Raw genomic sequence first — 12,812 nt, 5'->3', positions numbered from 1 at the left:
GCTCCTGCAGCTGGCCGCCGTGCTGCCCCTGCAGCTGGCCGCTGTGCTGCCCCTGCGGCTGGCCGCCGTGCTGCCCCCGGGGCTGGCCGCCGTGCTGCCCCTGCAGCTGGCCGCTGTGCTGCTCCTGCAGCTGGCCGCCGTGCTGCCCCTGCAGCTGGCCGCCGTGCTGCCCCCGGGGCTGGCCGCTGTGCTGCTCCTGCAGCTGGCCGCTGTGCTGCCCCCTGCGGCTGGCCGCTGTGCTGCCCCCGGGGCTGGCCGCCGTGCTGCCCCTGCGGCTGGCCGCCGTGCTGCCCCTGCAGCTGGCCGCCGTGCTGCCCCAGGGGCTGGCTACTGTGCTGCCCCTGCAGCTGGCCGCTGTGCTGCCCCTGTAGCTGGCCGCTGTGCTGCTCCTGCAGCTGGCCGCTGTGCTGCCCCTGGGGCTGGCCGCTGTGCTGCCCCTGCAGCTGGCCGCTGTGCTGCCCCCGGGGCTGGCCACTGCGCTGCCCCTGCGGCTGGCCGCTGCGCTGCCCCTGCAGCTGGCTGCTGTGCTGCCCCTGGGGCTGGCCGCTGTGCTGCCCCTGCAGCTGGCTGCTGTGCTGCTCCTGCAGCTGGCCGCTGTGCTGCCCCCGGGGCTGGCCACTGTGCTGCCCCTGCAGCTGGCCGCCGTGCTGCCCCCGGGGCTGGCCGCCGTGCTGCCCCTGCGGCTAGCCGCCGTGCTGCCCCCGGGGCTGGCCGCTGTGCTGCCCCTGCAGCTGGCCGCCGTGCTGCCCCTGCAGCTGGCCGCTGTGCTGCCCCCGGGGCTGGCCGCTGTGCTGCCCCTGCAGCTGGCCGCTGTGCTGCCCCAGGGGCTGGCCACTGTGCTGCCCCTGCAGCTGGCCGCTGTGCTGCCCCTGCAGCTGGCCGCTGTGCTGCCCCTGGGGCTGGCCGCTGTGCTGCCCCTGCAGCTGGCCGCTGCGCTGCCCCTGCAGCTGGCCGCTGTGCTGCCCCCGCAGCTGGCCGCTGTGCTGCCCCCGGGGCTGGCCGCTGTGCTGCTCCTGCAGCTGGCCGCTGTGCTGCTCCTGCGGCTGGCCGCCGTGCTGCCCCTGCGGCTGGCCGCCGTGCTGCCCCCGGGGCTGGCCGCTGTGCTGCTCCTGCAGCTGGCCGCCGTGCTGCCCCTGCAGCTGGCCGCTGTGCTGCCCCTGCGGCTGGCCGCCGTGCTGCCCCCGGGGCTGGCCGCCGTGCTGCCCCTGCAGCTGGCCGCTGTGCTGCTCCTGCAGCTGGCCGCCGTGCTGCTCCTGCAGCTGGCCGCCGTGCTGCCCCCGGGGCTGGCCGCTGTGCTGCTCCTGCAGCTGGCCGCCGTGCTGCCCCTGCAGCTGGCCGCCGTGCTGCCCCTGCGGCTGGCCGCCGTGCTGCCCCTGCGGCTGGCCGCTGTGCTGCCCCAGGGGCTGGCTGCTGTGCTGCCCCTGCAGCTGGCCGCTGTGCTGCTCCTGCAGCTGGCCGCTGTGCTGCCCCTGGGGCTGGCCGCTGTGCTGCCCCTGCAGCTGGCCGCTGTGCTGCCCCCGGGGCTGGCCACTGCGCTGCCCCTGCAGCTGGCCGCTGCGCTGCCCCTGCAGCTGGCTGCTGTGCTGCCCCTCGGGCTGGCCGCTGTGCTGCCCCTGCAGCTGGCTGCTGTGCTGCTCCTGCAGCTGGCCGCTGTGCTGCCCCCGGGGCTGGCCGCTGTGCTGCTCCTGCAGCTGGCCGCTGTGCTGCCCCCGGGGCTGGCCGCCGTGCTGCCCCCTGCGGCTGGCCGCTGTGCTGCCCCCTGCGGCTGGCCGCCGTGCTGCCCCTGCAGCTGGCCGCCGTGCTGCCCCCGGGGCTGGCCGCCGTGCTGCCCCCTGCGGCTGGCCGCCGTGCTGCCCCCGGGGCTGGCCGCCGCGCTGCCCCTGCAGCTGGCCGCCGTGCTGCCCCCGGGGCTGGCCGCCGCGCTGCCCCTGCAGCTGGCCGCTCGCTCTTTTGCAGCTAGAGGAGCGTCACGAGAAGCTGCGGAGCGGCATGGCCCAGCAGATCGTCTTCGAGACGTCCATCGACCAGCAGAGCGAGGAGGAGTGGCGCAAGAAGAGCTTCCCCGACCCGCTGACCGAGTGCAGGCCCCCGCCGCCCGCCCAGGAGTTCCAGACCGCTCGCCTCTTCCTCTCCCACTTCGGCTTCCTCTCCCTAGAGGCACTGAAGGTGACCTGGTGCTCCTCCCTGTTGTGCAGATGCCCTCAGCACCTCTGGGCTGGCCTGGCCAAAGGAAAGGGCTGAGCTGTGTCAGGGGAAGCTCTTCTGTGTCCTCCCAGCCCTGTGAGCTGTAGATGAGCACAAGCGATGGGCTCCGGCCTCTGGGGCTGAGAGCTTGCTTGGGAAGGGGCTCCAGCTGAGGGCACTCCCAATGGGTGGTTGTGTCTTTTGCAGTGGGTGCCTCAGCTGTCACCCTCATGTGTGCACCCCTGAGGTCATTCCCATGCAGACACCTCAGGTCCATAGAGTTTGCAGAGCTTTCCCCTTAAAGTTTACAGACATCATCCCTCTTCCTGGTTTGAGGCTCTGCCTCTTCCCTGGGGACTCTCCCTGTGATTTGTTGTTCTCCTTTCAGAGAACTCTCAGCAGAAGTGGTGGAGTTTTTGCAGGGATGATGTCTAGAAGGGCTCAGTGGTTCACATGTGATTGGTGTATGAATGGATGGGAGGCTGCACATCTGCCTGTGCATAGCTGGGGCGTTTGGGGAGTGCCTGCTGCCTCTGCTGTGCCCCCGGCTCTGTCTTGAAGCAAAACATGAGGGCAGAGTGCTGCCTGTGCCTCACAAGGAGAGCAGAATGCAGCAGTGTGTGCTGGGCTCCTGCTGCTCCTCTTTGACAGACACAGGGCTGCACTGCAGCAGAGCTCAGCAGAGCAGGGGAGTTGGCTTTTTGTTTGAATGGATTATCATTGAAGCCAGAAAGGGCTTTTGCCTTGGGAAGGATGTGCTGCTGAAGCTGTTGGGCTCTGTCTGTTGGACAGGAACCTGCTAACAGTCGTCTACCTCCTCACCTGATTGCACTTGACTCTGCCCTCCCTGGGTTTTTTGATGACCTTGGCTACCTGGATTTGCTTCCCTGTCGTCCTTTTGATACTGTGTTCATTTTCTACATGAAGGCAGGCCAGAAGACAAGCCAGGAGGTAAGTGAGAGTGTGGAGTGCCAGCCAGCCTGGGTCTTGTTTGTGACACTCCTCAAGTGAAAAGCACCACTGCTGCTGGCTGCACCAGGAGTGGGCTCTGGGCTTCATTTGCTTACTGTGAGCCACAGAAAGGCACTGCCTGCTCTTTTCATCTGGAGAGCATGACCCACCTGGGGGATTGGTGTAAGCTCTTTCTGCTATGTGTAGAGGGCTCCCCAGGAGCCAGCAGTGGTCCCTGGCAGCCCAGCAGGCAGCTGAGTGCTGAGCTGCATCCAGAGCAGGGAGAGCAGCAGCACAGGGAGGGGATTCTGCCACTGCAGCACTGCCCCCAGCTCTGGGGCCTGTGGAGCAGCAGGGCACCTCCAACCTGGTCAGGCTGCCCAGGGACATGTCCTGTCTGACCTTGAATGTCTCCAGGGACAGGGCTTCAAGCACATCCCTGGGCAGCCTGTGCCAGTGTTCCACCATCCTCACTGTGCAGAACTTCCTTCTGATGTCCAATCTAACTCTGCCCTGCTCCAGTGTTAAACCCTTGCCCTTGGTCCTATTCCCACAGCCCCTTCTGAACAGTTCCTCCCCAGCCTTCCTGCAAGGTCTCTAAGGTCTCCCTGGAGCCTCCTCTTCTCCAGGTTGAACAGCCCCAACTCTCTCAGCCTGTTCCCATAGCAGAGCTTCTCCAGATCATCTTTGTTGGCCTCCTCTGGACCCTCTTCAGCAGGCCCTTGTCTCTTTTGTGTTGGGGGCCCCCAGTAGCATACTTGTGTCTGAGGACCTGAGGTGATTCAGCTCCCAGTTCCCCCTTGGAAAGAGCTGTGACTGACTTCAGTCCTGTTCAGTGTCACTGTTAACCATCAGGTGAGGAGGCAGCCAGCTTTGAGCAGGGCTGGCTGCCTGCTCCTGTTCCCCATCTGTGGGAGCTCTGGCCACTTCAGCTCAGGGCCTGAGCTGAGAGGTGGCCTGGACCTGCTGTCCTTCACACAGTGGTGGCACCTGGGTTCTGTCTGGTGCTGCACAGCCTGGGAAGTGGCATCTGGCCTGCTGGTGGTTGTGTCAGGCCCCAGTACTGTCCTGTGCTGGTGGCTTTTGCAGCTGGGAAGGGTCTGGTGGCATTTGTTTAGAGGACAACTAAAGTACCTTTACATCATTAAATGCTCTCTGAAAGCACCCCCTGGGCCTTGTCTTGCTGGAAAGTCTTTGTTTGTTTGTTGTTTGCATGGGCTCTGATGCAAAGCAGCTGTGCAAAGCCTGAGCCAGCCCTCTCTGTACCTAACCTGCCCTTAGCTCAGGTTGTTCTGAGCATGCTCAGCAGGAGCAGGGATGCTGCAGTGCAGCATGGCTGTCACTGCTGAACCTTGCAGGAGGCATTAGGATGGGCTGGCAGAAGTGTGTGGATCTGAGGAGCCTCCTGGCTGAAAGCTTTCCTTCCAGCACCTGTCCCAGGGTGCTGCCCCCACACAAAGCAGGATAAAAGAGGCTCCTGCTGCAAACCAAAGCCTGCTGTGGCCCAGAGAGGATGGCTGTGTTGCAGTGTTGTGGGTTCTGGCAGGGCAGAGCACACATCTCCTGTGCCTTCCTGCATGCTGCCTGGTGAAGGTCTCCACTTTCACTTGGTCATAATGGGGTAAAAATTGCCTGTGGGTGTGGAAGCATCCCAGGTGGTGCTAGGAGGCAGGGTGAAGGTCTGAAGTGAGCAGGGCAGTGGGACATTGGTTCAGGTGCATGCTCAATCCTTCTGAGAATTGGCTTGCAAAATCTCTTCTGTAGTTGTGTGGTGAGGTCTGCCCCCCAATGGCTGAGTGCCACGCCCATGCCTTCCTCCTCAGATCTCCTCTCAGCTTAGTGCTGAGTATTGTCCAGAAATTTCTTCTGTAGCATTTGGTGCCAATGTGGATTCTGCACTGAAGGGTTCTGTGGTGCACCTCTGAGGGGAGAGATCTCATCTGCCTGCATCTGCAATCTTCTGTCCACTTCTGGGCTCCTCAGTTCCAGATAGACCTCAGGGAACTGCTTGAGAGAGTCCAGCCCAGAGGCACAGAGCTGCTGCAGGCAGTGGAACATCTCCTGTGAGGCCAGGCTGAGGCAGCTGGGGCTTGGGGCTGGGAACAGAGCAGCCTGAGGGCTGCCCTCAGTGCTGGGGATAAAGATGTGCAGGGCTGGAGCCAGGCTCTGCTCAGGGATGGCCAGGGGCAGCACCAGGGGCACTGGGGGCAAGCTGGAGCAGAGGAGGTGCCAGGGGAAGGGAAGGGAAAACTCTGTCCCTGTGAGGGTGCTGAAGCCTGGAGCAGGCTGCCCAGAGAGGCTATGGAGTCTGCTCTGGAGGCTTTTCAAACTCTCCTTGGGTGTGTTCTGTGTGCCCTGCCCTGGCAGGGGAGTTGGTCTCTGTGACCTTCCAAGGTCCCTTCCAACCCCTGACATTCTCTTACCACCTCTAGCAGTTGTTTGAACTCTTGAGCAGGCTTGGGCAATGATGGCAGAAAGGCAACTTGGTTGCTTAGGGCATTGCCAAGCAGAGTGCAAGGATGGGCAGAGGCCAACAGGATGGCATTCAACAAGTCCAAGTGCCAGGGGCTGCACTTTGGCCACAGCAACCCCAGGCAGAGCTACAGCCTGGGGGCAGAGTGGCTGAGAGCAGCCAGGCAGAGAGGGACCTGGGGGTACTGGGTGACAGCAGCTGAACAGGAGCCAGCAGTGTGCCCATGGGGCCAAGAAGGCCAAGGGCATCCTGGCCTGCAGCAGGAAGAGTGTGGCCAGCAGGAGCAGGGAGCTCATCCTGCCCTGTGCTCAGCACTGCTCAGGCCACACCTGCAGTCCTGTGTCCAGCTCTGGGCTCCTCAGGTTAGGAAAGAGGTTGAGCTGCTGGAAGGTGTCCAGAGAAGGGCAACAAAGCTGGGGAGGGGTCTGGGGCACAGCCCTGTGAGGAGAGGCTGAGGGAGCTGGGGTTGCTTAGCCTGGAGAAGAGGAGGCTCAGGGGAGACCTTCTTGCTCTCTGCAACTCCCTGCAGGGAGGTTGGAGCCAGGTGGGGGTTGGGCTCTTCTGCCAGGCAGCCAGCACCAGAACAAGAGGACACAGTATCAAGCTGTGCCAGGGGAGGTTCAGGCTGGAGGAGAAAGTTCATCCCAGCCAGAGAGATTGGCCCTGGGGATGTGCTGCCCAGGGAGGTGATGGAGTCCCTGTGCCTGGAGGTGTTCAAGAGGGGATTGGATGTGGCACTTGGTGCCCTGGATTAGTTGTCAGGAGGTGCTGGATGCCAGCTTGGACTTGATGATCCCTGAGGTCTTTTCCAACCCTATTGGCTCTATGTGGGCAGCAGGCAGCAGTGCCATGTAGAAAGTCTGCTTCCAGGCTTTCCTTGCAGCAATATTTGGGCAGAGCCAAGCTGGGGACACACAGTTTCAGTCAGAGAAGTGGGAAGGAAGAGAACTGCTTCCTGGAGACCCTTGCACCTACTGTGCTGCTGCTGGCTCTTTCAGATCCTCAAGAACATGGAGTCTTCCAGAATTGTCCAGCCACACTTCCTGGAGTTCCTGCTGTCTCTTGGCTGGTCTGTGGATGTGGGGAAGCACCCTGGCTGGACTGGCCACGTCTCCACAAGCTGGTCCATCAACAGCTGCAGTGATGAAGAGGCATCTGAACAAGGTAAGACACAGTCAAGGGTGTAACAGTGAACTCTCTCAGCTCCTTTAGGAGACAAGGAATCTAAACCATCTTGCTCCTCAGTACCTGTTTGGGAACTTGCAGGTCTGTTCCTTCTGACCAGTTCCTAGGGCTGTGCAAGTGTCAGAGGGAGCTCTGAGGGAGCAGCACTGCTGTCTCTGTCTTGTTGGGAGGAAGCAGCAGGAATTCCTCTAGGCTCTGATTTTAGCAGACTCAAGGAGTCTCTAACACATGATCCACAGCCAGTGCTCAGGGGAGCTGCTGCATACTGGACACAGGAGGAGAGGTGCTGGGTTTGGAGTGTTCTGTGAGCAGACTGAAGGGAGGTGTTGGTTGGAGGGAGCCTTGTAGCTGTGCTGGGGAGGAAGGAATGAAAGCAAGCTGCAGTCTGTAGGTCAGCCTGGTTGGAGGCCTCACACAGTCCTGCTGTCCTGCTTCCTTGGCTGTTCCCACTGGAGCAAGTCCTCCTCTTGGTTTGTCATCCCCTACCCTCTGCCCATTCTCTCAGCCCAAATGATCCTCAGGGCAGTGAATTTCCATCCCAGGCTGCTGAGCTGGAGGTTGGGTTTGTTTCTGCCTTGAACCACTTAAGCACATTCCCTGAGGTTCTGCTGGTGTCTGGGTCACTGCTCCAGACCTTGCCTTAGTGATCTTCAGAGCTTCAGCCTTCTGCTGGGGGCCAGGCAAAGGCACTGGGCAGGCTGGTCCAGCTTCTTCAGTGTCTTGGATCATTTGCATCAGCTGCAACACCCCTACTGCTGCAGCTGCTTAAGCAGCTCTCGGGCTCTGCTTCCCCTTCACTGGGCCTTGGAGATGCTCTGCAGGCAAAGAGAGCTGGTCAGGATCCAGCACCACCTCCTGCAGGCTCGAGATTGGTCATCCCCATGGTGGAGAACTCATGCAAGGCAGGCAAGAGAGCTGCATGGATGAGCCAGGAGCTTCTGCAGCACTTGAAACAGAAGCAGGAGCTTCCCAGAATGTGGAGGAAGGGACTGGTCACTGGGAACACTGCCAGGGTCTGTGGGGATGCAAGGAGGAGAGCTGAAACCCTCCTGGAATGAAATCTGGCAGGAAGGGCTCCTTAAGGGACATCAGCAGGAGAAGGAAGAGCAGGCAGAGTGTGGGCTGCTGAGAGAGGTGTCCTGGTGAGAGAGGAGGCAGAAGGTGGAGGCACTGAATGGCTGCTTTGCTTCAGGCTCTGCTGCTCAGGCACAGCCCTGAGGAAGCCCAGTCCCTGGAGGTAAGAGAGAAAGCCTGGAGGAAGGAAGGAAGACTCTGCCTGAGTCGAGGGGGGCTGGGTTGGAGCTCCTCTGGAGAAGCTGGACCCCCCCAGCTGCATGGACCCTGCTGGGATGCACCCATGGGTGGTGAGAGGGCTGCTGAGGTTCTTGCTAAGCCACTCTCCATCGTTCTTGAGAGGTGCCTGAGGAGTGGAGCAAAGGCAATGTGACTGCAGCCTTCAGAAAGGGCAGGAGGGAGGACTCAGGATGGAGATGCCTGGGGAGGAGGTGGAGCAGCTCCTTCTGGAGGTCATCTCTGAGTGTGTGGAGGGAAAGAAGCTCATCAGCAGTGGTCAGCATGGCCTCCCCAAGGGGAAATCATGCCTGACCATTTGATGGCCTTCTCTGATGGGGTGGCCAGCTGGGTAGATGAGGGGAGAGCAGTGGGTGTTGATCAGCAAGGCTTTGGGCACTGTGTGCCCTGACATCCTCACAGCCAAGCTTAGGAGGTGTGGGTTGGCTGAGTGACAGTGAGGTGGGTTGAGAAGTGGCTGAGCTCAGAGGGCTGTGGTCAGTGGGGCAGGGTCTGGTTGGAGGCCTGTGGCCAGTGCTGTTCCCCAGGCTGGTTGTTGCCTGGGACAGAGCCCTCTCCCTTCCCTTTGCAGGTGGCTGTGTCAGTTCAGCTGTGAGGCAGTGCCCTGTGCTCTGGGGTGGCCTGGTCTGGGGTGACAGTGTTAGGTTAATGATTGGACTCAGTGATCTTGGAGGTCTTTCCAAGCTGAATGGTTCTGTGATTGTAGAGCAGCTTCTGCTGAGGTGTGGCTGAGGTCAGTTCACAGGGGTGTGCTCTGCTTTTGTTGCCCTGCACAAGTGCCACAGCAGAGTTGTTAAACAGCTGTGCTGGGGTTGCAGGAGCACCTCTGTGATGGTGAGGCATGGCTTCTGGGCTCCTGCGGGCCAGGGGCCTCCCTGTCTGCTGAGAGAGCTGGCAGATGTGCTGCCAGGCCATTCTCCATCATTTTCCTCCAGTCCTGGCTCACTGGAGAGGTCCCAGGTGACTGAAACTGGCCAATGTGGTCCCCATGCACAAGAAGGGTCGGATGGAGGAACCTGGAAACTCCAGGCCTGGCAGCCTGAGCTCAGTGCCAGGGAAAGTGATGGAGCAGATTATCCTGGCAGCAATAACTGCGCACCTGAAGGACAGCCAAGGGCTCAGGTCCAGCCAACATGGATTCAGGAAGGGCAGATCCTGCCTCTCCAACCTGATCTCTTTCTATGATCAGGTGACCCGCCTGGTGGATGTGGGGAGGCCTGTGGATGTGGTCTACCTAGACTTCAGCAAGGCCTTTGACACCGTCCCCCACAGCAAACTGCTGGCTAAGCTGTCAGCCCATGGCTTGGACCATTACACTCTGTGCTGGGTTAGGAACTGGCTGGAGGGCCGGGCCCAGAGAGCGGTCGTGAACGGTGCCGCATCCAGCTGGAGGCCAGTCACCAGTGGTGTCCCCCAGGGATCAGTGCTGGGCCCTGTACTCTTCAACATATTCGTTGATGATCTGGATGAAGGGGTAGAGTCAGTCATCAGCAAGTTTGCAGATGACACCAAGTTAGGGGCAGATGTTAGTCAATTAGAGGGTAGAAAGGCTCTGCAGAGGGACCTCGACCGACTGGACAGATGGGCAGAGTCCAATGGGATGGCTTTCAACAAGTCCAAGTGCCGAGTGCTGCACTTTGGCTACGGCAACCCCATGCAGAGCTATAGGCTGGGGTCGGAGTGACTGGAGAGCTCCCGAACAGAGAGGGACCTGGGGGTGCTGACCGACAGCCACCTGAATATGAGCCAGCAGTGTGCCCAGGTGGCCAGGAGGGCCAATAGCATACTGGCCTGCATTAGGAATAGTGTGGCCAGCAGGAGCAGGGAGGTCATAGTGCCCCTGGACTCTGCTCTGGTTAGGCCGCACCTTGAGTCCTGTGTCCAGTTCTGGGCTCCTCAGTTTAAGAAGGACATTGAGAGACTTGAGCGTGTCCAGAGAAGGGCAACAAGGCTGGGGAGAGGCCTTGAGCACAGCCCTGTGAGGAGAGGCTGAGGGAGCTGGGATTGTTTAGCCTGGAGAAGAGGAGGCTCAGGGGTGACCTCATTGCCCTCTACAACTACCTGAAAGGTGGTTGTAGCCAGGAGGGGGTTGGCCTCTTCTCCCAGGCAACCAGCACCAGAACAAGGGGACACAGTCTCAAGCTGCGCCAGGGGAGGTTCAGACTCGAGGTGAGGAGGAAGTTCTTCACTGAGTGAGTCATTCAGCATTGGAACCGGTTGCCCAGGGAGGTGGTTGAGTCATCGACCCTGGAGGTGTTCAAGAGGAGATTGGACGTGGCACTTGGTGCCATGGTCTAGGCATGGGGTCTGTGTTGATAGGTTGGACTCGATGATCCTCGAGGTCCTTTCCAACCTAAGTGATACTGTGATACTGTGATACTCCACACCACAGTTTTAAGTGGATTTTACATCACAGGGCAATGACTGAAACTGAGACAGCTGGGGAAGGTAGACAACTATCAGAGGGACAGGAGCAACAGGTCATGGAAATGTGTCATAAAAATCCCGACTTTTTAAATTCTGGGTATAGCTCTAGGACATTTGGTGACAGATATTGTTTTACTAGTGATAGGCTGTTCCTTGTGAGAAGGAACAGAGTATCACTCTTTTTAGAAGAGGGAGATGAGCAACCCATTTGAAGAAGTCAGATGTGGGACTTAGGTAGCTAATGGCAGTTAAAAGAGGAGAAAGCTCTTGCGTTATCCTTTCCACAAACAGTTGCTGACAAGGTAACTGCTCTGTTGGCCTGGAGGCAGCCACCCCAAGAGCCCTTCTGTAAACTGACCAGGGAAATACTTGAGCTTGAAGTCCTTGCCAGTCTCTCTGGAGGCAGGGTGGGGAAGGAAGGGGGCAGAGGGAGTGTTGTAATCACAGCCTGGCTCCACCATAGGGCTGGTGAGGGGCTGATGCCCTGGGCAGCTGTGATGAGGCAGTGAGTGGGGGCTGAGAATGAAGAGCTCCCTTGAACTGGGTTGGATTTGGGAGAGCCTTTGTCTGACTCTCCTTGGCAGAGCAGAAGCTGGCTTGAACCTCAGGATAGCATCAGACTGAAGTGAAAAATGTTGGACTCCTGTGGCAGCTGAGTGGTGGTGTCTGCTAAGTCTGCTGGACTCATTCCTGTGGCAGATGTTCTTCAGCCCCAGGAAGCAGGCTGTGCAGTGCACTGGGGATGTGTTCAGAAGCAATCCTCCCCCAGCCCCAGATGCCCTTCTCCTCATGGGCTGTGTAGCCATGGCCTGGCCTGGGGACCCTTCTCCTTGCAATGGGAGTTCTGTGTGGTTTCTGCTCCCTGATTGCACCTTGTATCTGAAGGAGGTCTCCTGAGGCAGTGTGTGAAGCAGAGCTCCTGTTTGACTGAGCTGTCCTTCTCTGTCCCTCTCTGTCCATTTCAGATGACCTGGTTCCTTCAGAAGACGTTGGGGCAAGCATCTTCAACGGGCAGAAGAAGGTGCTCTACTATGCTGATGCCCTGACAGAGATAGCTTTTGTTGTCCCATCTCCAGTGGAGTCCTTGAGTAAGAGCCCTGTGTCCATGCTGGCTACAGCCCCACAGTGACAGTTCTTGTTGGGGAGGGTTTTTCAGAAGCAAAACCTAGATCAGCCTGGAGAAGGCTCCAGGGGGGCCTCAGAGCTGCCCTCCAGTAGCTGAAGGGGTCCTGCAGAGAGACCTTTCCTGAGGGTGTCTGGAGACAGCACAAGGGGGAATGGTTTGAAGCTGAGGCAGAGCAGGGTTGGAGTGGAGCTTAGGAAGGAGTTCTTTGGTACAAGGGTGGGGAGGCTCTGGAGCAGGTTGCCCAGGGAGGCTGTGGCTTCCTCCTCCTGGGAGGTGTTCAAGGCCAGGCTGGATGAGGCCTTGAGCCAGCTGGGCTGGTGGGAGGTGTCCCTGCCCATGGCAGGGGGTTGGAGCCCAACGCATTCCAGTACTCTGTGAACTTCCCTTCTTGCCTCTCCCATCGTGGGGCACATGGAGGGGAATGTGCAGAGCTGCTGTGCAGGTGACAGCAGCTGGCACACTACAGCCAGCGTGTGACCATCCTCTGCAGTGAGGGCTGTGGGGCAGTGCTGGCCATAGCAAGGAGACTGTTCCCTAGGGAATGGCTGGGACACTTCTAAATCCATAGGGAGTGCTTTCAGTGCAGCCTGTTCCTGGAGTAACTGGCAGGCAGCTGCCCACTTCCTGCTTTGGGCTTGTGCTGGCTTGAGCCTAACTCTGTTGATGTTTGGTTCCAAAACCTCACAGCTTGGTTTGGTTTCCAACCCTTGCACACTGATAACAGCTTCAGGGTTGGGCAGAACAAAAGAGAATCCTCCTCTCTCCTCCTCCCTTCCAGCTGATTCCCTGGACAGCAACACCTCTGACCAGGAGAGTGACTGCAACATGGATCTGCTGCCAGGAGTATCCAAGCAGCAGTCCCTGACCCTGGAGCTCTTCCCCAGTCACACCGAGAGCCTGAACCCCTCCCAGCGGGTAAGGCACAGCCTGCTCCACAGAGGCCTTCTCCCCCTCCCCATTTCTCCTTCCTTCTCCCCCCTCCCCATTTCTCCTTCCTTCTCCCCCCTCCCCATTTCTCCTTCCTTCTCCCCTCTCCCCATTTCTCCTTCCTTCTCCCCCTCCCCATTTCTCCTTCCTTCTCCCCCCTTCCCATTTCTCCTTCCTTCTCCCCCCTCCCCATTTCTCCTTCCTTCTCCCCCTCCCCCATTTCTCCTT

General features: G+C 59.7%; 1 protein-coding gene across 5 annotated transcripts in view; it reads left to right on the top strand.

Annotated features, from left to right (window-relative positions):
- Positions 1–12,812, top strand: part of RALGAPB (Ral GTPase activating protein non-catalytic subunit beta) — an 88,110-nt gene that overhangs the window by 57,118 nt on the left and 18,180 nt on the right. For all 5 annotated transcript variants that reach the window (XM_068167308.1, XM_068167305.1, XM_068167304.1 and 2 more), the window contains 5 exons: positions 1,957–2,166; positions 2,977–3,135; positions 6,607–6,772; positions 11,497–11,619; positions 12,436–12,572. In XM_068167308.1, coding sequence (XP_068023409.1) covers positions 1,957–2,166; positions 2,977–3,135; positions 6,607–6,772; positions 11,497–11,619; positions 12,436–12,572 — 795 coding nt within the window. The remainder of the gene's footprint in view (positions 1–1,956; positions 2,167–2,976; positions 3,136–6,606; positions 6,773–11,496; positions 11,620–12,435; positions 12,573–12,812) is intronic.

This window comes from Melanerpes formicivorus, unplaced genomic scaffold (assembly GCF_026170545.1).
Source record: "Melanerpes formicivorus ecotype bairdi unplaced genomic scaffold, bMelFor1.0.p_v2 SCAF_115, whole genome shotgun sequence".
Taxonomy (NCBI): Eukaryota; Metazoa; Chordata; class Aves; order Piciformes; family Picidae; genus Melanerpes; species Melanerpes formicivorus.
The sequence above is the reverse complement of the archived record's forward strand: the minus strand, read 5'-3'. Positions and strand labels throughout refer to the sequence as shown.